This window comes from Crocuta crocuta, unplaced genomic scaffold, assembly GCF_008692635.1.
Source record: "Crocuta crocuta isolate KB4526 unplaced genomic scaffold, BGI_CrCroc_1.0 scaffold3, whole genome shotgun sequence".
Classification (NCBI taxonomy): Eukaryota; Metazoa; Chordata; class Mammalia; order Carnivora; family Hyaenidae; genus Crocuta; species Crocuta crocuta.
The window spans coordinates 8,800,867-8,826,853 of record NW_027529934.1 but is presented as its reverse complement, the minus strand read 5'-3'; the positions used below and the strand labels follow the sequence as shown (position 1 = coordinate 8,826,853).

At 42.5% G+C, this 25,987-nt stretch overlaps 1 protein-coding gene across 1 annotated transcript in view; it reads right to left on the bottom strand.

Moving 5' to 3' along the window:
- Positions 1 to 1,149: 1,149 nt before the first annotated feature.
- LAMC1 (laminin subunit gamma 1) overlaps positions 1,150 to 25,987 on the bottom strand; it is a 124,796-nt gene continuing 99,958 nt past the window's right edge. Inside the window, exons 14-28 of the mRNA XM_077763241.1 lie at positions 23,464 to 23,709; positions 22,822 to 22,975; positions 22,078 to 22,220; positions 20,962 to 21,140; positions 19,711 to 19,867; positions 15,628 to 15,833; positions 15,114 to 15,193; positions 13,501 to 13,638; positions 12,616 to 12,760; positions 11,227 to 11,376; positions 10,864 to 10,978; positions 9,394 to 9,593; positions 8,133 to 8,291; positions 5,797 to 5,896; positions 1,150 to 4,199 (exon numbers count right to left, since the gene is read on the bottom strand). Of these exons, the coding sequence (XP_077619367.1) occupies positions 3,943 to 4,199; positions 5,797 to 5,896; positions 8,133 to 8,291; positions 9,394 to 9,593; positions 10,864 to 10,978; positions 11,227 to 11,376; positions 12,616 to 12,760; positions 13,501 to 13,638; positions 15,114 to 15,193; positions 15,628 to 15,833; positions 19,711 to 19,867; positions 20,962 to 21,140; positions 22,078 to 22,220; positions 22,822 to 22,975; positions 23,464 to 23,709 (2,429 nt within the window). The 3' untranslated portion in view covers positions 1,150 to 3,942. The remainder of the gene's footprint in view (positions 4,200 to 5,796; positions 5,897 to 8,132; positions 8,292 to 9,393; positions 9,594 to 10,863; positions 10,979 to 11,226; positions 11,377 to 12,615; positions 12,761 to 13,500; positions 13,639 to 15,113; positions 15,194 to 15,627; positions 15,834 to 19,710; positions 19,868 to 20,961; positions 21,141 to 22,077; positions 22,221 to 22,821; positions 22,976 to 23,463; positions 23,710 to 25,987) is intronic.

The following is a 25,987-nucleotide window of genomic DNA, read 5'->3' as shown; positions in this document are numbered from 1 at the left end:
TTTTGAGCTTAATGAAGTGGGGCTGGTGAATTCAGATTTATCAGGGTTCGAGAATACTTATTTTAGGTGTATACCTTTGGGGGATATTTTGAATCAGATTATGTGTATACCAACTTTGGAGAAACTCCTGGCCCTGAGATAACAAAAGAATAGGAGCAAATTTTTAAGATCCCACTCAACACTCTGACAGTTATCTACAAAGATGTATTTGCACTTGAGTTGGATCCTACCAAGGGGGTTAAGAACAGGGTATGTAAGAAAGCTAGTAACTAGTGCCCTCTAAAGCTCTCTCTGAGCAAGTCCAATTGAGAAGAGTTCAGGTTCTTCACGGGCGTCCTAGCTTCAAGGATTTCTGACTGGGAAGGTGCCATGTCGTCCCCAGGGACTCGGGGCTACAAGCAGCACAGAAGAGCAAACTGAAGCCTTCCTGCTGTGTCCGTAGTTCTCAAACTCTTCGCCTGGCCTCGGGTTACTCCAGCGGGGCCAGCCCTCCAGAAGGAGTGAGGTACAAGGAGCTACTTCCTTTTTCTCTTCGTTCCATTATGTTTGAGAGTGTTTCTCATCATCTGAAGAAACCCCCCTTTGGCTGAAGTTGTATGTGTATTTAAAGGCAGAAAGACATTGTTTTACGTACAGCTGCTAACTTAAGAAGCAGCCCAAATAATTGTCAGAGTCTCCGGGGGGTGTGGTAAATGGCAGCCCTCAGGCCCATGCCAGTTTTTGGACTCTAGCCATACTCACTCACCTACGCACGTCCAGGGCCACTTTCATGCTACAACAGCACAGTAGTTGTAGCGAGACTGTATGGCTCGTGAAGCCTATAGTATTTACAGATTAGCACTTTACAGAGAGTCTGCCTACTTCTGGACTACACCAAAGTATTCTTCATCTGAGAAGGGTAAAAATATATGTATGGTATTTGTATATATAACCTATGCACATGTACGTGTGGGTGTATATGTATCTGTATATCACATACTGATACATGCATACACACTCGTACGCGCACATGATACAGAACATATACACATATATTGGACCGTTCTCAAGAAAATACGTCACCCCAGTAAGATTATGAGCAGCTTTCTCTTCTTCATACCTTTCAAAACATCCTGTGTCCCCAGTACCACACTCAGGCCACACCAAATGTAACGGGTTACAAATATTCAGATTTTATTATAAATAAAATACTGGTTTTTTTTAACATAAAAAATGCCAAGTGTTGCATTTTATTCACCACCCTGGAGAGCAAGACTGTAGAGATTAAGGCAAACAGCTTAAGTGAAGGCACATACAAAAGGGCCACAGTTGGAATCAGGAGGAACAATTCCAGGGAACAGCTGTCTGTGTCCCCTGCGACACCCAGCATTCCGCAGTGGCCACCCTGTCGATTTTATGACGTAAGATACAGATAACTGGAACTATACAATAAGATCATGTATACCGCAGGAGTGTAATGAAGGTATTGTCTTATAAAGAGCTTTTGTTTTAAAAATAAAATTCTGTTTAAAAATATACTACACAGATGGAGGAAGAAAGCAACAAAACAAAACGGGGAAAAAAAAACAACCCAAATTTCACTGTGGCCTACGACTTACTGGTGTGTGAGGCTGACCCATGGGCCAGAGGGAAACTATCTCGGCAGTCTATCTGCAGTCACTGTCCTGCAACCTTAAACAAAATGTCTCTGTTAGGATGTGGCCACTTAATAAGAGGAGCTGGCGAGGGAACACTGATGTGAAAACTTGGCAAGAAGGAGCCGCGCCCCACAGCAGGAGAGGCCGGAGAGAAGCAGCTGAGGAAAGGGTACGCCAGGTCGGAACGCCTGTAGCGCACTCGGGGATGCAAGGAGGCGGAAAGAGGAGAGCGGAGTGGCCTGACTGCTCCCACCCACCCCGTCTGTGTACACTGTCCCTGATGCCCTGTGCCCGCTCAGTGACTGCGCACTCCCTCATCAAAACGACCCATCTGCTTCAAAGTGTCAGGGCATTTCTAGCTCGTTCCTGGCTAGACCCACATCGATGCTAAAGATCCCACTGGGCAAAATGTCCTAACCTCTCCATGTTCTGTCAACCTGCCCTCCCTGCCCTGGAGCGGGCATCAGGAACGCCGACACGCTGCAGTTTCAGGTCACAGGATTGCAGGGGAAGAGGGTGTGAGGTACCTCTTTTGAGCAGCTGTGTGTGGAGGAAAGCAGGTCACTATGAATGTTAGGAAATGAAGATGCTGCAAACATGAGGCGAGGAGCAGAGCCACGGGGAACAAACGCAATGCAAAGACCTGCAGACAGCGGGGAAGGAGGTATCCAGACACGCTGTGCCAGTGAGGAGGAAAAATGGAGTGAAGAAGTGAACAGACAGTGCCATTCTAGGAACAGGACCAAGTATATTTACATAAATTCCTTACTCTATAATCATGATAAACAAACAAAACAAAAAAAAAACCACATTCACACAAAAATATAAATTTGAAATAATTAATAGCACCAGTGTGTCAGATAATAGTTTCTTTCCCCCCAGCTACGCAAAGTACAAAGTTGCATAGTGTTAAAGGCTATATATGCATCTCAAAAAGGTGGGCTGGTAGGAGGGAGGGGTTGTGTGGCAGGGAATCGTCACACTGTGATCTTAAAAGAAAACCACAGAGCTGAGGATCAAAAGTTGAGAAGCCAACTAGGCGACTCCACCGAAGGGTCTTCCCTCTACACGTGGAGGGAAGGTTTAGAGTGGGTTTAAATCACAAAGTGCAGGAACTAGATGGTGCTGGCAGCTATGTGAAATACTGAGTGCAAGGATTTGCCACCAGGATTTGGCAAACTATGTGTTTAGAGAGATTCTAGAAGATGGGAACGTCAGAAGCTAATTGAGGGGAAGGGTCAAAGGCGTCATCTCTCCCCAGTGGAAGAAAAACAGGTATGTGGGATCCTGACAACACAACTTGCGTCCAAGTTTTCTCCCTTTGCTAGGAAAGACTAGGGCGAGGAGGCTTGTTCTGTGTTTGTCTGTCAAGATCTTAGGGACCAACCTCTCTCTACCGGATCAACAGCACTAGTTCCAAGACTAATGTACTAAAAAGGCTCTAAGGATTAGTTTGATTTTGAAAAAGGCTTTAGTGGTTATCATATCCCTATTACTTCTGTATAAATTCCTTTTATAGGAATATCAGAAGGTGTCTATGGGTGAGTGCAAGCTGCCCATCCAGATTTATCAGCTGCCCAAAGATCTGAGAAAAGTTTATCTTCCTAGTCAATTATTAACATACGAGAAAATGTTCAGCCTGCTTCTGCAGCCTCATTCTCCTGGAGACTGTCATAAATAATTGCATCCTTACCCGCGGATGGCTCAGTGTCCTCTACTCAAAATAGCTAAAACAACTGATGATGGCTCTTGACATTCTAAATGACCAATACCTTTGGCACAGGATGTTTATTTCCTTTTGCTTAAAAGGAGGAGGGGTAGTAGATGTAGGTGCATTTTCTTTATCGATAGACTGGATGTACTGGCCATCACAGTGCTACTAGTGGTAGCCAAACTTTTCCTTCATAGAAACGAGAGTACTGAGACTGTGAGGAGGTCTGTTGGTATCAGTGAGAAAGGGAGGGCTACTTGCTCAGCCCTGGCAGACGACGGTTCCCACGAAGCGCTTACGCCACCATACGATAACGTAAGGTGCCACGTCCTCCTGCAACTCAGAAGGGAAAGTGTGGGTAAGGGGGTGCCTTCCGTGGAAGAGAGACTATCAGATAAAACCCTTGGTTCCCGATTCATGATGTCTGACTTGCTTCTTTTTAAGTTCTGTGAATTTTCCTGGTTCAAAAGGACAGTGGTGGAGAGCAGCAGAGAAGTGGGGGTCTGGAAAATGTCATCTTTGTGTTAAGGCACTCTACGGCCTCACAAGGGCTCCCTGGTCGGGGGCGCTGCCTTCTGGCCCTACGCCACGACGCTAGGGCTTTTCAATGGATGGGGTGTTGAAGCAGCCAGACGGTAGGGTCTTCTTGATGTCCTCCAGGTTGCGAATGTCCTTCATGATCTCCTCGATATCTCTGTTATAGTCCATGATGGCGGCCTCCTGCTTCCTCGCTTCATTCTCCAGGTCAGAGACTTTCCTGTCCAGGTCGCTGACTTTCATCTCCTCTTTGGCTTTGTTCAGGCTGCCTTCAATCTCATTCAGCTTGTTCAGGTCCACCGTGTCCAGCTGCCCTGTGGAGTCCGAAAGGACACAGAAGGAAACAGATGCATTCACTAAGGGTTATCACATCGCTGCACAAGTAACTCCGCTTGCCTTTTATAAACATCCCCCCCAGTTGCCCCCGGCAGTGTCAGCCTGCACGTGTGACATGCAGATCACCTGTGCTGTACAAGGGCGTGGTCAAGGCAGACCAAGGACAAACGCTGACCTGACTCAGCAAGGACAGCTAAGAGCCTATAATGGATACTGGGTTAGATGGGGTTTTTTTCTGAGAAAACAGTTTTTGTGAAATGTTTTCTAAATACACAGCTGCCGTGTTTGAGGTCTTAAGCCTCACTTGCGGTTTTGAAGGTCATCTGATAACATTTATTGCCATTTTCATGTTTATATATGTAAGCTGTATGTCATTTTAATGCCATCTAATGAACATAAAAATCTTTACGCTAGAACTCTAAGCCCTCAGCTCTTAGATTCCAGGGAAGGTGGGCTGGTTTGGGGAGTCATGTCCTGCCTTTAGGAGTCAGACACTATTTGGAGCCCTCCTACGGAAAAGGGCCAGGGACAAAATGCTGAAATAATTTCAGCAAAAGCTTCACTTTAAAATGATCAAGAAAAAGTTCTTTTGGAAAGAACTGCTTCCATAATTAATGAAAGCAGACAGCCACACAGCGATCAGCACATTACGCATACTGTGCTTGATTAAATTCTCATGAGACCATCTTACGCAAGTGATTCTCAGATGTTAACTGATTTGCCCAAGTTTGCACAGTTTACAAGGCAACAAAACAAAGATTCCTACTCGAGTCTAACTTTAAACTCTAGCTCTTTCTACCCACAAAAAGCTACCTCCTCTAGCTTCCTGTCATTTTAAAACCCATCTGTTAGCACGTTATTATTCTTGATATTTTAGACAGATTAAAAAAAAGATACCTTCCCCTCTCCCTGCTCCAAAAGAAAACTCCAAACGGAACACTGACCAAACCTTAAGGGCTGGTGAATTAAAACAGAATGCCTTGCTACAAAGCTGTACTGGCTGGAGTTTTACCACTTTATAATGTAGGCTCGTGACAAAAGTACATCTGTCCTATAATGAAGCCTGCTCTCTATTAAACTAGATTCAAAGCATTTCAACATGGTCATATTTCCTTATTATGTCAGTAAGAGAATAATCAAATAATCTGACTTTTAAAAAAAACTCTCAGATTATCCTTTTAATTAGCAAACGAAGAGAATTCCAGGCAGTGAAGTCACCCCCAGCTTAAAGTGTTCTTTTATTCTACCACTGAAATCCTTCACTCTAAGTCCTTTAAAAACACTCTGCCAGCAGAATGAGCTGCTCAATATGTCATAAACATTTACCATAAATGAGCCACTCTAACTGGCAGCCTATCTTCCTAATTTTAGAAGTCCTTGGGCCATGGTCAGAGTCCGGTACTTAGATCATATGCCATGGAAGAAGGACTTGTTGAATTAATACAACCTAGTCAAGTTTCAGTTCACACAATACTCACACTGTAATACCTGTTTTTGTGACAACTATAACAGACCCCAAGAACAAACAGTCCCCAGAATTGAGAGCCTGCCTAAAATGGCTCTCCAGCTCCTTACCCAGCTGCTCCAAGAGGTCATTAATCAGATTGAGGAGGCTGGTGACGGAGTTTTTGGCTTTTCTGGCATTGATCTCGGCTTCCTGAGCAGCCTGCGAAGCCTGTGTGGGGAAAAGGATAGAGAACAGTAGTCCCAATGGTGTGTCTTCATCTTCCAGAAGTACTTCCCCCCACTCTGCCAATCAGCCAGCAAGTCCATTTTCAGATGCTTCCCTTTTCCTAACTCGTGAAACAACAATCTCTCACTGTAAGGTTTTTTTTTTGGTCCTATCTTCACGGTGAAATGTTGCTATTTTTAATTCCTATGACTGTCATGAGTAGGCAGTCCACGTGCCTAAACTGACTGTATTTCAAAAAGACCAATATTATTTCCTTTCCTCACTTTCTCACTCAAGAATACACAGTAGATTCATAATAAAATTCAGCAAGCAGAAATGAGGTATTTTTAGGGATGAGTATAAAAACTACATTTTAGAGCTGAAATATGTCCTTCAGGACACTCTTAAGAGACTTGATTATTAGAAATGTTTAGTCTCAAAAAATTTTCATAATCAAGCAACACTCTCTAGAACCCAGCCCCGGGCAACCACACATGGGCACGTGCATGAGCGCATGCACGAGCGCATGCACACACATACACACGAGTGTGCACATACTTGCACAAATTGGGGCAATACAATTTACATTTTAAAAATCAACCAAAGGTAAATATATTTGGGAAAATTCCATGAAACCTGAACAAATACACTGTGCATGAGTCATGGGAAATGGCAATGGAAGAGGAAGCGTCTAAATATCAGAAAACAGATGCTCTCACAAATAAATCTACTCAGGATATAAATGAGTGGCTTGGAGTTCCCTACCACATGATTGTTTTTCCTAGTTTTTGGCTCAAGATAATGCAACATTTTTGGATAGAAACAGTGTAGGATTTTTAAAAAGAAGAAGAGGAAAAAACTTCACAAATAAATGATTAATTTCTATTGAAATCACAGCCATTCTTCCTGGGCCTTGGTAGGCTGTTCGGTGTGTATCCCAGGAGTGGGTAAATGATTTTGGTACAGCCTGTGGACAGCAATACTACTGCATTTAACCTGTGGTCTCCAGCCGCCTCTTCCAGGACAATGTAAGCTTTGCTCTTGTGGTTAAGAAAAATATTTAAACAATCCTGGCTCAATGCTGTGTCTTTCACGACTGACGTAAATATACATGGGACAGTGTACGCGAGGGTGCTTTGTACTCCTTAGAAGCTCGTTACCAAACGAAACAAAAGGTGGATCTTCTTCCACCCTTTGAACTGAATCCATACCCTTTCTTGGAAGCTCATAAAAAACCTATCCTTTTCCTTCTTGCAACAGGCTCGAAGTCTAATGTTCTGTTTCGTTAAAAATGAAATCCAGAGATATTCAGCACATATGAGAAACAAATATTTCTTACTATATGGGAATTTCCCTTTGAGCCACACTTTGCTACAGAAAATTAAAGTCCGAAACAAAACCCCAAAAGCACAATAAAATAAGGTATTTGCACAGGGATGCTTCCCGATGTCACTTCTCTAGAGTCTTCTTTGCCTGGATAAACAGGGTTAGTGTTTTTCCTTTCTGTTGCAAGGTGAAAAGGAGCCAGAGTAAAAGGCCTGCTCTTCACCAGGAGTGGAAGAAAGGTCTGGGGCTGGCAGAGAAAGTGCACAATTAAATGCGGTTATGTCTATCATTCCTGTGATTGTAGTCCAGCTGAACTGAAAAGTTATGTTTCCACTGTGACTCCATTCAAGTCTTTTGAAAGCAACATACAGCATAAAACAGAAAAAGGGATTCTTGTTCTTCATCGGGCCATGCATTTAGTAAGTCAATTTAATTACCAACACCATCGCAAAAGGTAAAAAAGTAATTAAACTAGAGATACAACTGTTTTGTCATCTTTAAAAATGAAACACAGGAAAGTGGTCTTGGCCTCTAGAAAGCAAGTTGTGGGGATGACAAAAGTAGGAAGGACATGAACTTTTCGTTGTACTCCTTTTTGATTTTATACCATCAATGAAGCATCCCTCCAAAAATATAAATATGTACTTTGCAATGTCCTAAAGCTTCAAATGTCTGAAAGAACGTTTTGTTTTAACTGAGAGGAGCTTGGGACAGGACAATTGTGCAACGACCTGGCAGGGGGACCAAATTCTTGGTCTTCTATGTCAGTTACTAACCCAGTTCTTGGCCCCAAGATACAATGAGAAGCAGAAGTCAATATGAAAGAGACGCTTCCTAACAAGATGGGGATCTTTATGATTGAACACCCTTCTCTTTCTGCCCAGGGGCAAATAGGCCCAGACAAACTGCTTACCATCCCTGCCATCATCATATCCTGGTCGGCATCATCTTGTTTTCTCTTCAGCTCCTTTTCTGCTTCCTGTAGTTGTTTCAACATATCGTTCACCTCGTTATCCAGGTCTGTAACTTCTGCAAACGTCCTTTCAGCTTCTGCCTTGGTGCTGGTAGCATTCTAGGCACAAAATAAATAATGGCTAGTGAAAAAAAAAAAAGCTTTCCTTTCTCTAAAGTATGTCCCACACCTTTTATAATCTGATAAAATGGCTGAAAAATACAATCCAGCAAGAAGAGGGCAGTAAATGATGCTGTATGTTGAGCTATGGTATCATTTATTTGTGTTCCGAACAACAGGAATGAAAGGAAAGCTAGCCTTACCACCTAAGGTAATAGCATTTTATAGTTTAAAAATACTTCATTTGCACTCTCTTATTTATCCTTAATACTTCCTGTTCTATTATCACCATTGTTAGCTGAGGTCACATGGTGAGCAACTGAGAAAACATTTACATGGTATACAGTCTCCACTATATCACACTGATTAGACACTTTCAGATGTATGCACTTTGATGGAAACGTAGCCTTATTCTACTTGGCAACTCATCACAGTGTAAAAAAAGACCATGATCCTGAAATAGGAGTATTTTATAAAATATAATTAATTCCCAAACCAACTACTCTTAACAAGCTAAAAAAACATATGATTCTCAAACACAGAAGTTTAGAATCTGTTCCAGTCTCTCTCCTAAATAAAACAGATTACCATTAGGTAGGAAAACGCCAGCTTAAAGAGATTATTCTTTACGATGAGAAGAAGGAATCCTGGCAGTGGCAGTTACACAGGAGGGGCTCAGACACAAAATACGCCTGAAAGAGGGGCCTCAGAGTTGGATGGGCTTGACACTCCACATAGGGTTGAAAAAAATTTCAGCTGTCCATGTCAAAGAACTGTGTTTATGTGAGAAGAGTCTGATTTTTTTGTGGAAGGGGCTCTGTGGGTCCAGGAAGCCATCCCCTCGTCACAAAGCAGCCCCTGCCACTGAGGCAACAGGAGAAATGTTAAAGGATTCTTCTGGTGATTTCAATGATTCTCCCTCTTCAGTCAATGGACGTACCTATTCTAATGCCTAGTGAAAAATGAACACAGATAGTTGAAGATAATTTTACTGGCTTTGAGGAAGAAGCTTGCTAGGCTTTTAGGGGTCTGGAAAGAACCTGGAAAATGACTAGACAAGTACCTGAGCAAAGAGCGTTTAGGAGAAGCGGAAAGCACATACCTTCTGGACAGCACTGGCGATCCTCTCAGCCTCGTGGGCCTTGCTCTTCGCCTCGGTGGCGTCTGCGGCGGCATTGCCCAGGGCCAGCTGTGCCTCCCTCGTCTTTTCATTGGCTTCAATGATGGTCTGGTTGATGGCAGGAATTCTCCTTAGAGCCTCCTCTGCAGCTGTCTTGTTATCGTTCACGCGCCTATCAAAACCTAAAATAAAGCAAGTTCAAGGAATGCGTTTGAACTAAACTCTCAACAAGCCAAAAGGGAACCTTTCAGGGAGCTGCAAGCGGATTTTGTTTTATCAACAATGAACGGCAGGAGAGAGAAATGAAAAACAGCATGGGCAGCCTTGAGAAGAACAAAGCACAAGGCTTCAGATTCTTGTGAATGAACGTGTTTCTGGAAAGAAGTTTATTTTCATGCAAAGTACCGAGTATGCCATTACTACCACTGCAACCAATATTAAAAGCTGCAGTTTATTTAGTGTTTACTGTGTTAGCTACTGAGTGAAGAGCTTTTTGATGTGACTGTGATGCAGGCCCTGTATAATTTTTGTAAGTGAGAACTGAGGATTAAAGAGGTAGATGATTTCTCCCAAGGTTCGCAGAAGTAAGAGGTGGATCAGGGATTCTAACTCAATCCCATGACACCAGAGCCAATATGCTCAACCATTAGCTTTTTTTAAATTTGTTTTGGGTTTTTTAATGTTTCTTTTTGAGAGAGAGCAAGCATATGCATAGAGAGAGAGATGGAGACACAGAATCTGAACCAGGCTCCAGGCTCTGAGCTGTCAGCACAAAGCCCGATGCAGGGCTTGAACCCATGAACCATGAGATCACGACCTGAGCCGAAGTTGGACACTTAATCAAATGAACCACCCAGGTGCCCCTCAACCATTATCTTGTAAAGCTTCCATATTTATAGAACCTATGGGCTATTTTATTAGAGGCACGTCCAGCACTATTCAGTGAACTGGGCACATGTCTTTTTTACCTTGGGTGAGGAAAGAAGACGTAAAGATTGAGATATAACTGGCACAGAAAATTAAAAGTAATCTCCATTTACCAACATGAGCCAGCTAAATAGGCACATCTTGATAACACGAGTTATTCTAACATCAGAAAATTTCCTCCCCCACCCCTCCCCCACTGGGATATAAAGGGGTAAAATGCCATGAGCTCTGGGATTTTTCTTTGGAAGGCAGCTATGCTCACCACTGTACCACCAACGCTGCTCTCTGGGATTTTTCTTTGAAATACTTCAGCATACAAAATACAGGGTGGAAGCTGGGGGATGAAGTAGGTACAGGTAAAATCGTACCTGCTGAATCCGGGTGAAGGATTTATGGGATTTATTATACTATTATCTTTCATATTATAGATGTTCCAAGAATCTCAGGGTAAAAAGAAAAAAGAAAAGGAAGTCGCCCTCGTGAAGAAAGCATGGAGATTTACTGTATTATGTGACCTGTCCATACCTCTCAGGTTGTTGAGGATGTCATTGGCTTCTTGTAAGGTATTTCGTCCCTTTTTCGCAGCTTCTTCGGCAACAGCCTTGGCGGCATCCGCTCGGGCTAGGAGCTGGTCTGCAGTCTACAAACATGTGGCAGATCAGGGGACAAGCCCTCCAAGGTAAAGCCCTTTTTCCTCCTAACAACCGGGCACCTCTAAGCTACCAACCTGACCCCTGCCTGCTTATAGCACTGGGCCTGAGTGCCCCACACACTTCCCTCCGAACACCCTGTGGCCCGGCCCCCGCAGTAGGGTCACAGACGCAGCTTCTGCGTGCATGGTTTCAAATTCTGCCTCGAGAAAGGTAGCAACCTGCAAATCAAACCAACCTGCTGTTCGATCTTTCCCTTCTCCAGAAGCTTCTTGACTTCAAGTTCCTTCCCCCTCATGTCCTCTCGGAGGTCCTCATAATCTTTTAATTTTTGGTCAATCAGACGGTCCAGGTCCGCAGCTTCCTTCTTTATTTTATTTGCCTCATTCTGTGAAAAGCAAGTAAGATTGTGACATTTTAGACAAAACAATGAAACTGATGAAAAGCTAGCCTTAGTAACTCTGTAACACTTAAGACTCAACAGATATTTTTAAAAGAGCAGCACAGGTCAAGATTTTACGGACTTTTTTTTCCCAAAAACCTTTCACGCACAGTGAAAGGCACAGCACTTAACTGCAATGAGCTTTGACACATATATTTCCCTGTGTAACCAACACCCCAATCAAGATACAGAATATTTCCACCCCAGGAAATTCCCTTGTATCTCTTTCCAGTTACTTTCCACACCTCCCTTTTCAACAGTGCAGCTGCCCCTGGTCTGGTTTTTTATCATAGATTGGGTTTGCCTATTCTCAAATTTCAAATAGGTGAGATCATACAGTATATACATGTCTGAAGAGACCTAGCTAAACCTTTATGATAAAAAGTCAAGCCAACATCTCAGATGTAAGAAGTAAAACTTAATTTCAAGTTTAATGTAAAAAAAATATATAGAATTTACACAGAACCTGGGAGGACGATTCATGATTGGAGTACAGATGCAATAAAATACTACCAAACCCCAAATATTTCACCTGCCCAACAGCATCCTGGTAAGAGTTCTTCCCTTTAAACCATTTTCTTCCATTTCTCTCGTTCTCAACCAGATAGTACCTGGTGCACTGTGCTCTAATAAATACATATCCATAACAATTAGGATTTATATTAAAGATTTAGGAGTGATTGTTAATATCAGTAAATAGTCTTTGCTGTTTAAGGTTTATAATCACAGGTTTTTTTGTTTGTTTTGTCTTTTTAGAGACAGAGAGAGCAAGCAAGAGCACGAGCAGGGAGAGAGGCAGGGGGGTCAGGGGGAGAGAACCTTAAGCAGGCTCCGCACAGAGTCCAACGGGGGGCTCTATCCCGTGACCCTGAGATCATGACCTGAGCTGCAACCAAGAGTTAGACGCCCAGCTGACTGAGCCACGCAGGTGCCCCAATCATGGGATTCTTTATCATAGTATGTTCTGTTAACATATCTAAAAATGAACTTGACATTGCCACTGAGTCAGCTGGAGGACGGAGGAGGAAGGTACCAGTGATAGTCACAGAGCAGTCAGAATAGCCTTTACCCAGACTGTGCGGGTATGTGTGTGCGTGTGTGTGCCTGGGGAGCAAGAGTGTGTGCTGTGGCGGGGGATGGTGGTGACAACCAGCTCCCTGTGCATACAGCCTGTCCACCCCGTACCTCCAGTGCTTCTGAATCCACAGGCGTCAGCTGGGCAACGCTGGCATAGATCTCCACTGCTTTCTCTCCCGCCCTTTTGGCCTCTTCATGGACTCGGGCAGCCTGCTTCTCCAGATCCTGGGAGATGTTCTTCGCTTGTTCGTATCTAAGGAAGAAAAGATGTGATTGAGTGAAAAACTTAGTTGCTTCTGGCATCTCCATGTCAACTGCATTCATTCTAGTTCAAATCACTACAACAGAGTTTCTAAAACTTCAAAGAAAATGCTATTTTATTTTGAAGTGTATTTCTTTTGAGAGAGTGTGTGTGTACAGGGAAGGGGCAGAGAGAGAGAGAGAGGGTGAGAGAATCCCAAGCAGGTTCCGCCCTGTCAGCGTGCTCTCACAAACTCTGAGACCATGACCTGAGCCGAAATCAAGAGTCGGATGCTTAACCGACGGAGCCACCCAGGCGCCATGAGCAAATGCTATTTTAAAATGCTATTATTTAAAACCAACATAGCTTAAATTTATATTTTATCTCATCACTTCTATTTATACCATATGGCTTACCACATATTTTCTGACTTTGGACACCTCCTAAACATTTGTAGCTCAAGTATATTTTCTCTACTTACTCTATGATACGTTCTCTCTTCTTTTTAGAATTTTAAGTATCATGGCTAATCTTATTGCCTTTCTCTGTAGTTACAGGAATTGGATCAAATAAAATCTCTGTGGCTCTACAGCCCTGCTCTAATTACGGCACCATTTTAAAGCATGATTAACAAAAGAACTCTTACTGCATGAATGCATGCCCTGAATCCATCGGCATTTCATTTTTCATTGACATGGTGCCGCTTACAGGAACAACTGAAAGGCCAGAAGCCACTTTTAAATGACACTCACTTTCGATTAAGCTCCTCAATCTCCAGTGCTGTTTGATTCTCTCCCGCCAGTGTTCTCAGAAGCAGATCATATGCCTCAGTTGATGTCTCATTAGCTGTCTTTGCCACTCTTACAATATCATCAGCTTCTTGTTTATGGCTGTGTAAAGTAAAAGAAAAAAATAAACCACAAAACAGAACTATTTAATCGAGAAAGAGGCAGAATGCTTCCCTTATTATATATACATATGCTGATGTGGGCAGAGCTCTATAAACACTGGAAAAATCTTACACATTTGGAATTTTGCAAAGTTTACAATAGCATTCAACAATCTGAGGAAATGATATTTTCCAAACAATATTTTCCTATAACGTTTATGGAGGCAAATGTTTACATGTCTTCAAAAAATTACTTCTAAATATAATTAAGAATAATTTATAAAACCACATATGCTTCCAAGGACTCATTTATCTAGTCATAAGCACAAACCTCAGAGCTAACGTTTAATCCTTACTCTGGTTCAGTTACGATATAGTTCTGAAACAGCTTTGGCTATTCAGATTGTGCACAGGTAACCTAATTACTGACCAGGCGAAGCCACCCAACACCCAATGGAAAGAAACATGTCAACAGGGAATCCACCCAAATAATAGAAATTTCAGCCAGGTAACTCGTAAGACTGTCAGCCCTAAAATTTCTATTACAGTGTCATACTGTTGTATGTGGTCACTCCTTTTTGGTCTGATAAGCTTTCTTTCAAAATTCCCATAGGAAAGACACTAGAATTATTTTATCTTCAAGATCTAATTTTCTTAGGAGTTTGCCATATGTTTTCAGCTGTCATCTTTTAATCAGAAAATCTAGCTATGAAACCATGAATGGTCCATGAACTAAATGGCACAGATCACACATTTACTTTTACAAAGAATAAAAGGAGAGCATGTGTTAAAGCAAGAAGCCGAAGTAATTGCTTTGAACAATAAGGTTAAATTCTAACGCTGGGCTTACTTCAGCACCCACACCCATGAGGTCTATAAGCTGCTCTGCAATGAATTCGACACACTTATTGAGTACTTACTATATCCTCGACATGGGTTTAAGCGCAGTAACTTTGGCAGTGAACAAAACACAAAAAGGGCTGCCTTCTTGAAGCCTACATTCTAGCAACTTGTTTAACAGATATTTTTCAATTTAAGCTCTCCTACAACTTAAAGTTTTCCTAAGAAACTACCTTCCATTTAATAATAATTTAAAAAATCAGGAATGACATGGTCTGTTTTCTTGGGCTGATTTTCAAATGTACTATGCGTTAGTAAAGGTTTTCTATTAAAATCTGAGAGTTAATTCAATTAAGCTTCTTAGCTACCAACTTAAAGGGTCTGAAATTAAAAGTCTAAAAATGTTCTGGTTTTCTTTGAGATGTGCAAACATAATTTCCCTCAAAGCATCATATTCAAAGTAAATATTCTAATTTCAAAGGAAAGAGTACACATAGCTGATGATATTTCAGAAAAGGGCAAACTTTGTCAAAGTGGGTTATGTGAAAAGTGTCTGTGGGCAAAGAAGGGACAGTGAGTACACACTGTAAGGAAAGTTCTAGCTTAACCATGAAAACACAGGGATCTGGAGGTTACCGTTCAGCAAGCTTTCGTGCCTCTTCTGCCAAAAGAGTCATGTTGTTTGGGTCCCCTGTAGACTCTGGCTGAGTGACTGACTAAAGAAGAAATAAACAAAGCACTAATCTCAAAGGACTGAATTATTTAAATTTAATAAAGCAAGTGTCAAAACCAGATGTATCAGTATTATTTACCAGAAAGAATGTCTCATTAATTTAAAGATCTTTGCTTATTATTAGCTTCGTTGGCTATAGATTACTATTTCTGTTTTCATCAAAGGATAAAGGAAGTTTAAACTGCCTAGTGCCACAGAAGGAACAAAGCTAGAGAAAGGACCCAGATGTCCTTTGGTTTTTATCCAGCTGGTGATAACTACTTAACGACAACTATGAGCAATGTGGCTTTTTTGCTCCATGTTTAGAGACAAAAAGACACAACAAGTCAATATAGCATTCACCAGACAGTACCAGACTTGCTACAAAATTACCAGGGGACTCCTACAACCCAACCTCAGACCTTTCCAATCACTCACCACATTGGCAACAGCAATCTTTGCTTTCTCAAGTTCTCGGGTCGCGATTTCAATCAACTGCTCCGTACTTTCTACCCTGGCACGTGCTTGCTCAGCCAAGTTTCCAGTCTCTTCAATGGTGTTCCGGATATTCTGTAAACGGCTAATTTGGCTGGATAAGGTGTTATTCAATCTCTGAAGGCGATCTATCAAATTCTGGTCTATATCTGCAATGGCATTGCAGAAAAAAGGCCATAAATTATCTGAAGCAAGGGACATATCTTACGTGAAGTCCAAGGCAAAACTTTATTCTCCCAAACACGGATCTTTCTGATAAGCTTTCCTTAAGCCTATCAGCAGGCCTGGTCAGTCTTTACTGTGCCCAGGCGTACCTCCATCGTTATCTTTATAAAACTGTCTCCAACTGTGTGTCTGTCCCACTTGACTGTGAGCTGCTCTTTCTTACTCATCACTATATCCCCAGCCTTACACAGTGATTAGCAAAACGGAGACACCCAAGAAATGTCTGACGAAGGAAAGCTCTTGATATTCCAGTACATGCCAGATTTAGTCATAAAAATATAACGTTATTAAAAGCACTACCAGTTCTGAGTGCTGGATATTTTTCTAAACTAGGAAAAAATCAGGTTCAAAACAGATGTTGAAGTGTGGCAGATTAAATTCATTTTGTGTTTTAGGGGTGCCTGGGTGGCTCAGTCGGTTAAGCATCCAACTCTTGATTTCAGCTCATGTTACGATCTCATGGTCCATGAGGTCCCGTGTCAGACTCTGTGCTAACCATGCAGGGCCTGCTTTGGATTCTGTGTCTCCCTCTCTCTCTGCCCCCTATCCTACTTGCTCTTTCTCAAAATGAACATGAAAAAAATTAAAAAATAAATTCATTTTGTACTTTAAGCTAGATATAGACTTAAATGCTGCCGCCTCCCACCCTCTGGAATATCCACGTCATTTCTTTCATACTGACTTCTGCTTCTGAATAGTTCTTCAAATTGTTCTTTTTAAATTATGCCCATTCAACCTCAATTGCATACCTGGGTCCTAATAAATCAAAAGAAATATAAGCCCATGCAAATAGATTCTGTCACTGTCAAAATTCGCACATGTCATGAGATTATACTAATATACAAGAACCTTAACTAAGTCCTACTCAAAATTGACCAGTTCTTATTTCAACATGATGCTCAGAGTTGGCATCTAAATTCTCCAAGGAATGTGAAGAAGAGAGATCATGGTTAAGATCAGTAAAGATGAATACTGATTTGGAAAACAGCAACTTGTAAGCAGGGTCACCAAATACACGTGCAAAGTTGGTGTGGTGCAAAGCTCTTGCCTAACTATAGACAAGCAGGTGACTTTGCTTGAATGATTAAACATTCTTTAGTAATCTAAAGATTTTTAGGAAAATAACGAAAGACAAAAAAGTGCTGAAATAGAAAATAATTTTGACTTAGGAAGCACAAGCAGCCAATGAAGTTACAAAAGCCCCTTCCCTTTAGATCTTCAGGAATGTGACAGATGCCAATCTCTCTGGCCAGCTCATTAGAGAAACAACAGTAACAACAGGAACTGAAAAGGGAATAGATAATCCAACTGGTAGGATCACTTCAAATGCCTTCAAATTGCAAAATCTAGTTGCACCATATAATTTCCTTTTAAAGCTGCAGAATAAACACAAGTTTAAACTACAAATAAATACTCAGGGATGGTTTGAAAGGATAAATCATTGTGAAGATAGTCTTGTTCTTGGCTAGTTTGAACCTAAGTAGGAAAGGTCAGCCAGGAACTCCGTGAATCAAGCTTTAGTGGGAGCAGACTTTAACCCTAGCCTCGCTATGATGCTCCCCAAGCCAGGAGAAGCAGCAGCCCATTATGTTCCCGCCTTGCCAGTGGCTCAAGGGGAGGTATGATGGCCATGGCTTCTGTCAAAGCTTCTGTCCAGTGGGATCATCTGCTCGAATAGAGGAAAGGAGGGTAGTCTAGGCCAGAGGAGGCTAGGCCTAGCTGGGGCTGCACCAAGATGCGGAACAATGCTGGCTGACCTCCCTTTCTTGCCTCTTGACTGCTCCCATGTGCTCCTGGTGCTGGCACCGCATATCTCCAGTGGACTGATCAACAGTTAATGATAACTCTGCTTTCAATTCTTCAGGGAGTATGGCAGGACAGGTGTGAATTTGTTGTTCCAAGAGAATACATTACAGGAAAAATGTGTGCCAAAAGGTTTTGCCAACAAATGAACATACTAAAAACACACAGAACAGGAATAAACAGAACAGGAATCATGTAAATTCTTCTTATTCTATGTTTAACCTTTAAGATGTACCAACAACACAGCACACGACTAAAGTTAACATGCACTATTGACCTCTTTTTTTGAAAGAGAGAGGGAGAGAGAAAGCGCTTGAGCATGAGCAGGGGAGGGACAGAGAAAGAAAGAGACAGAGAGAGAGAGAGAGAGAGAGAGAGAGAGAGATTGAGAGAGAAACCTAACCAGGTTCCACACTGCCAGCACGAAGCCCGACCTGGGGCTTGAACTCACAAACTGTGAGATCTTGACATGAGCTGAAACCAAGAGTTGAATGCTTAATGGACCGTGCCACCCAGGTGCCTCAACCTCTTATCTTACTTTTAAATTTCTAAAAGTTTACCTCATAGAACAATTTCTGGACTCTCATATAAAAATTCAACAAACTGGCCAAAACCAGATGCATCTAATTACTTCACTAATTTTATAAAATCAAAATCATATATATTAGGGATATCTACAATAAGAAATAAGGACTACATTTAGTTTCTCTTGGCCTGTACTCTGATAGGAAGATTCTCTAACTTTAAATGGGTAGATTCATAAACTCAATAAGAAGTCAATCACTGTGGTTCCAAGTGTACTAATGTTAATGCACATTTACTCTGAGAATCTGTGAACATCTGTATCTCCATGGTGGGATGCTTCTAGACAAAAGTGACCTCAGCCAGGTAGGGGTCTATCACCTACTTTGATAGAAGGAGCAGTGTCTTATTTATCATCTTTTCATTATTGGTATTTAGCACTATGCCTGGTATACTATAGGCACTCAGTTAAACGTAGAAAAGGATTTGTCCAAATTTAGAAAAAAGTTTAATTCAGAGTAAGAAATAAAAATAAAACAGAGGGGCCTGGGTGGCTCAGAGAGGTGGGCTTCTGCCTTCAGCTCAGGTCATGGTCTCACGGTTCTGGGTTCAAGCCCCGTGTTGGGCTCTGTGCTGACAGCTCAGAGCCTGGACCCTGCTTAGGATTCTGTATCTCCCTCTCTCTGCCCCTCCCCAGCTTGTACTCTGTCTTGATCTCTCAAAAATTAATAAAGACTAAAAAAATATTTTTAAATATTGAAGTGATTTTAAAAGTAAATTAAAGTAACTTTTTCTTTCAAAGTTTTAAAAACTCAACTTCCTTTAAAGTCAATAAAGTATTTTAAAATAGTTTTCTAAATCTTAAACCAACTCCTTCTCTGCTTATGATCAGATAAGCTGATAGAAACAGCTTATATCATCATAACATGATACAGAAAATGTACAGAGAAGTGACATAGTTGCAAAGGACATTAAATATACACATAGTATAAAATATACTTTTACATGATGTTATTAGCACATTTGTTCACTTATTAAACAGAAGAATCAATCCTTGAAGACTACTTTTTCCTTATGAGGGTCCTTTCTGAGGAAATAAAGCAGTGCATAAAATAATAACTCACTAGTTCACATTTTCAACTTAAAATAATGTGCATCCAAAATGCATACCTTTCATGATTTTTAAAAACTGTTTTTTTAAAACAATTTGTAACAGAACAGATTTACAAACCACTTGGAATTTTAACATCTAATAGTTTCTGATGTGCTGGGAGAATTGTTTTTGCTTGCTGTATCTGTAAAACATTAAGTTGACAAGTGCTTGTATTTTCACAAATTGTTCAAGAAAATTCATATTCTACAAATAGTTTAAGAAATTGAGAATTTTATAAAGCTGTACTAATTAACCTTGAACTAGAAGCCAGGTCTAAAGATTGGGCCACCTGGCAGAAGTTACCCACTTTTTAACATGTATACCTTTGACTTCCTGGGCCTCTCGAAGGAGGTCCATAACTTCTCTCTCTGCTTCCTTTAGTCTGTTCTCAAAGGCTTGATCCGTCACTACCTCTTCCCCAGTTCCCAGGTTTGCTATGAGATTCTCTAATTCCTGGAGTTTCATTCGATGATCAGCAACCTGAACGTGATAAAGGAAGGAAAGGGAAAGGTAGAATATGCAGAGAACCCAGCTGTACGTCCTGCAGGAATAATCATTGAGGGGGTGCACTATTCATGTGCAGAACTACATACTTCACGTATGTGTACTTTTAAACAGATAACACAGGTAGTTTTTCTTTATTGCTCCAGCTTCTGGAAAAAAACTATCAAGTCTATTCCTTTGACCTTAAACACTACATGTGGACCATTCTCTAGTTCTGACCTCTCCCTTGCATTTTAGATTTTTTTTCCTGATACCTCCACCTGGCTCTCTGATAGGTATCTCTCAATTCAACATCTAAAAATATACTCTTGATTTTCTTCTCTTAAATCTGCTCTCTCTGAGTCATCTCCATCTCAGTACACAATGCCTCCAGCTACCTTAAGCAAAAAATCCAAGATGCTTCCTTGATTCTTCTCTTTCCCTGTCCTTCCCCCTTCTAAAGCCCCGCCCCCAGACTCACACACTTATCCAATTCAATCCAGGCTTCCCTTTCTGCCCCACTCCTAACCCATCATTCTTCACATAACAGTCAGCGTGTTCTTCTTAAAATATAAACTGGATTTCCTAGCTTAAAACTCTTGCACTCTCCCTGGATCTGGAATAAAACCTAAATTCCTTACTATGGTTGACATGGTGCAACATGAGCTATGTCTACCAACCTCTCCAGTCTTCTCACAAACTGCTCCTCCTCATTCCGGAGGTCCCGGACCTTTGAGGTCCATGTATCCCACATTCCCTCTGCCTGGAACAGCCTACCTATCACTTCTCATTCAACTTATTACCTCTTACTCTTCAGATCTCACCTTAGATAAGTTTCCTTGGAGAGGCCTTATCAAAAGTAGTTCCTCCAGTTATTCTCTGTACTCATTCTGGTGCTTATCTCAGTTAGTACTTCTTTTTTTTAATTTTTATTATTTGTCTCCCAACTGGAACGTAAGTCTTGGAGGACAGGGACCATGTCCACCTTGTTTGCCATCTGTTCTCCAAAGCTAAGTGCACATGAAGCACCCATTCAGTGTTTGCTGAGTGAGTGAATGGATGAACGAGGGAATGCATGGTGGACAGCTTACCTTATCCTTTACCAGCCGGTAACACGCTGGACACTCCTGGCAGCCAGGCCGAGATCGATTGTAGAAATAGTTCTCTTCACACTGGTCACAGCGATTCCCCACAAAACCTTCTCTGCATTCACAGCGACCACTGTCTTTGCACTGGAGTGAAAGAGATCCCTCAGGATGACAGTCACACGCTGTGGAATAAAGGGAAAAGAGTGCATGACAGGGAAAAGAAGGAAGTGTATTTCCTTCTAATTCAGAATGATATCAATAAAGCTGACTGTACTAGCATTGTGAGCAGATATTTTAAAACTGGGCCAAATGATGAGAATTTGAATGGTTAAGTCTGCTTAGCAGAGAAAACAGAACTTTTTAAAGCAAAAGTGAGTTTTAAAGTAAAATGTACGTCCCTTGGCAGGGGCGTAATTTATGTTACTTAATAATTATAGAAATTAGTCTAGTGAACTAGTCAGTGCCCTTATATGCACTTCAAGCATTCTTCTCTACCTTCATCTCTCTGCTGTTTAATGCTTCTCTCACTAAAGAAACAGAAAACCCAAATGCTAATATTCATTTTGCATTATTTTATAGTTTGTTTGCTTGCTTTGTTCAATGAACTGGGTCAATGATTTATGCTACATTCCACAGGGGAAATGAAGGAATTCAAAAAGCAAAGCACCAAACTGTTCTGAGGCCTAATTCCAGGCGAGTGTTTATGCCAAGGAGAAGCAGGTGTTTAGATGTAAGCGAATCAAAAGGGCCCCAAGGGTGGGAAGGAGCTGCAGCCAGTGAGTCCACCAACAACTGTGAGCAGAGTCTCTGTTCTCAGAATGTGAGCACTAAAAATATTTCCTTAAGCACAGTGGGAAAGCCCGGTAATCAAAGGAAGACTCTCCTCGTTAAGACAAAAGACGAAAAAGACTCAGAAACGCCATAGAAGAAGGTGTAAGTAAGGGGGCCGCAAAGGAACCCGAGATGCTCTCAATCTCCAGAGTATGGGACGAGGCTAATACTCATGGACTAGGGTATCCGTGACGGCTTAGGTACCGCCCTGACTGCAAGCCGCGGGGCCAGGCGGTTCTGACTGGAAGTAGGAAAGGCTTCGAGTTCTATGGTCCCGACAGTCCTTACGTTTGCAGCCTTCGGGGCCAAACCCGAAGTGGTTGACCTCACAGCGCTCGCAGTGCTGACCGGTGACGCCGGGCTGGCACTCACACTGGCCGGTGCGGATGTCACACTGTCCATTGGTGGAACCCAAAGCATGGCAGTCACACCTGAAAATGAACACGACGTTTCTCAGGTAAGAAAAACAGACTCTGGGCAAACCTCCCCCTCACATCCTTGCAGCACAGAACTGATGTAACTTGTATTAGAAAACAGAATGTAAAGGGCTGTTAAGACAAAATGTTATGGGTTATTAAGCACCTGAGGTTCAAGTAATTTTCATGAGTTCTACTAAGAACCTCTTTTTCTAACTCACTCACAAACACGATTATTCCACTGCTGAAACTGCTACAAGGTGGCTCTCCGACCCGGCACCGCATACGTGCTGACCAGGAGCTTTGAAAAGAGCAATTCCCAGGCTGTAAGCCCTAGAGGGTCTGACTCAAAATGCCTCAGAAAGCACCTTGTGATCTGTCATTTTCTAACTGTTGCTCAGGTGATTCTGACACAACTGGGGCAGCTTCCTTCCACTCTTTTCTCCCATTAGCTTAATCACAACTGTCCAGGATCACCGCTAAGGATACCCTGCCTGAACCGGGCACTCAACTCCTGAACAGAATCCAGGCTACAGCTATCTACAGCTCACAAAAATCTACCTCTCACAATTAAAGCAGCAAAGGTCGCTTCCAGCAAAGGCACCTGGCGTCTCACCTCTCGCAGCCTTGCCCGCTCTGCAGGTTGTAGAAGCCGGGGTCGCAGGCCCCGCAGTCCCGGCCAGTCACATGGGGCAGACACTCGCACTGCCCGGTCACAGGGTTACAGCTGCTCTGCTGCTTCACGGTTCCGTAGGGACTGCAGTTGCAGGCTAAGGGGAAGCGGAGACAGCAAAGCAGGCAAATCACCCGGGAGAAGCACTAGAACGTAAACAATATGACCAGACTCTTTCTACTTAAGTTGAACCAGTACAGTGGCCACTAGTGACCTGCGGGTACTGAGCACCTGGAATGGGGCTGGTGTTGAGATGTGCTGTGAATGTGATACATGTTCTAGATTTTAAAGACGTGATGTGGGGAGAAAAAACATATATCTCGATTTTTAGTTGATTACTCACTGAAACGATAGTATGCTAGATGTATTAGGGGAAATAAAATCTATCCTTAAACCAATTTTACCCGCTTCTCTTGATTTCAACGTGTCTGAGAAAACTTAAACTACAGGAGTGGTTCACACGACATTTCTATTGAACAGCACCATGTTAGACCAAACAACTGGAAGTCTTTAAAGAGACCACCCAAAGAATCCTCAGAATAAATGAGAACAAATGGGACAGAATCTGGCCGATGGCTAGATCACCTTTGCATTTGTCGGCTGGATTGGGAGCCAGGGCATTTCCAAAATATCCATCTTTGCATCGGTCACAGTAGAAGCCAGCAGTGTTATAGATGCATTTCAGGCATTCTCCCGTCAAGCGATTGCAATTTCCAACAGCATTGGGGTCAATGTTGTCATTGCACTGGCAGAGGCGGCAAAGCCTCACAGGGCCGTTCCTCCCCAGAGGGTCTCCAAAGTAGCCATCGTCACAGAGCTCACATCTTTTACCTGGACAGGAGACAGATCTGATGTTATGAGAGAAGGGCCTTAGACATTTCCGGTGCTGTTGGATACACAGTCTGGTCACAAAGAGTCTAGTTTAACCATCAGCAACAGCTGACAGGGCGCCAGCCGAGGAGAGAAGACCTGGGCTGTGGTCCTGGCCCCGTGCCACATGAGCAGAGTGACTCCAGGCACATCTCCATTTTGTTATTAGGAAGACAGCACCTGTTCTGCCCACTTCACATCAACTGTCCTGGGGACCAACTGAAATCATGCATTAGAAGTGCTTTGTGGGACATCTGGGGTGGCTCGGTTGGTTAAGCGTCCAACTTTGGCTCAGGTCATGAGCTCATAGTTTAGGAGTTCGAGTCCCTCATCAGGCTCTGTGCTGATAGCTTCAGACCCTCTGTCCCCAGCTCTCTCTGCCCCACCCTCTCCCCCTTTCTCTCTCTCTCAAAAAAAAAAAAAATTTAAAAAAGTACTTTGTAAATGAGTCAGGCTCAGGGCTTATTAACCTCTCTGGTCCCCAGGGACGGCACATTCATATGTTTGTGTTGTTCATGATATTAGAAAAGATGAAGGGCCACTCAATACCTTAGTTTCCTATACAACAGAGTAACAGAAAACAGGATAATTTTCTTAAAAAAATAAAAGGCTTGTGCTAATCCTTGTTTGAGCAGTGTCAACTAGTACAGAATCAGAGTATTTAGAAGAGAACTTAGGAGACTGTCATTTGCCGCCTGCTTCTATTTATAGCTAAGGGAACAGAGAGGTTGAGTAAGTTGCCCACAACCTAACAGCTAGAATCTATGACTCTTTCCACCACACTAAACTCACTACTCCTCCTCTTTCCTTTTTCACTTTCCCATTGTCATTAGCTCAAGTTGGGTTTTTGATATCTTTGTCACTAACAGGGCCTAAATTAGCCTAAATCTTTTGGAGAAACAAAGGTTTGTTCATTTATTCATTTAACAAGCATTTGCTGAGCAGCTATTGCACAGGCACGGTTCTAGGTTGTCAGGAGGATGTGGTGAACATGGCGGACAAGATCTCTACTCTCACGAAGCTTATGCTGCAGCTGGGGGAGACCAATCCACAGACATATAAATTAAAAAGATTATTTCAGATAGGGATACACATTAAAAAATTTAACACTTTGAGCAATATGACAGAGTGACAGGGCAAGGGTGACTTCAGACTGGGTGGCTGGAGAAAGCTCTGTAAAGAGGAGATATTTGGGATGACAATGGAAAGACAGGAAAAAAACAGCCAAGGGAAGAATGTTTCAGGAAAACAAGATGAGCTTATGGAAGTCGTAAGAGCCAATCATGTAGGTCACAGTAAAAAAAAAAAAAAAAAAATCTGGTTTAAATTAAAGTGATATTAGAGGGTTTTTGAAGTGATGTGACCTGATTTACATTTAGAAAGGATTATCCTAGCTGCTGGGTGCGAGTGAACTGCAGGGCGGCAGAGAGAGAGAGGCTCATTAGGAGACCAGTTAGGAGGCGATTCCAGGTGAGAGAGGGCAGTGGTGTGGACCAGTGTGGTGGCAGGGGAGGCAGTGAAAAGTGGTCAGATGTGAGACAGAGTCAATCACACGTGCTGGCTGACTGCTTCTGGGAAATGAAGGAATGATAAGCCTAGGGTTTTAGCTTGGCAACCAGATGGGTGGTAGTATTTTCACTGAGATGAACAGGATTGGGAAAGGACAGGGTTGGGGTTAGAGAAAAAGAGAAGAGATCCAAGATTTAGCTTGGATACGCTTAAAAATGTCTTTAGCCATGTGACTCAGGAGCATAGCAGAAAATAATGGACATGTTCAAATTAGCAAGACCTGAAGAGAGTTTAATAAAGATACTCTCTATATACATATGGGTGTAAGGATTCCCCGAGGAGAGAGTGGCACTGGTGGTAATGACTGTGGGGCATGACCTGGGCCTCAGGGGGTGGGTGGGTGGAGGGAGCAGCTAACCAGAGTCCCACGTTAGAAACGGCTGTCTGGAGAAGGCTGGCTGCAAGGGAGAACCTTGATGAAGGTCACCAAGCCACAAAGACCCTACGGAGAGGGGGCCTTGGAATAAATACTCTGCCGCCATCCCCCGACCTCCTAGATGTACTTCCCGCTGCCTGAGCACAAAGAGAGGGTCCATCTGATGTAGTGCACACCGGCCTTGTCGGGGTGGAGAAAAATGAAGAATGGATGTGGAGGGACAAATGGAAGGCTTCCAGCCCACCCACCAAGTGGAGATGGCAAGTAGGCAGCTGCCGCTCGGGAGAGCATGGT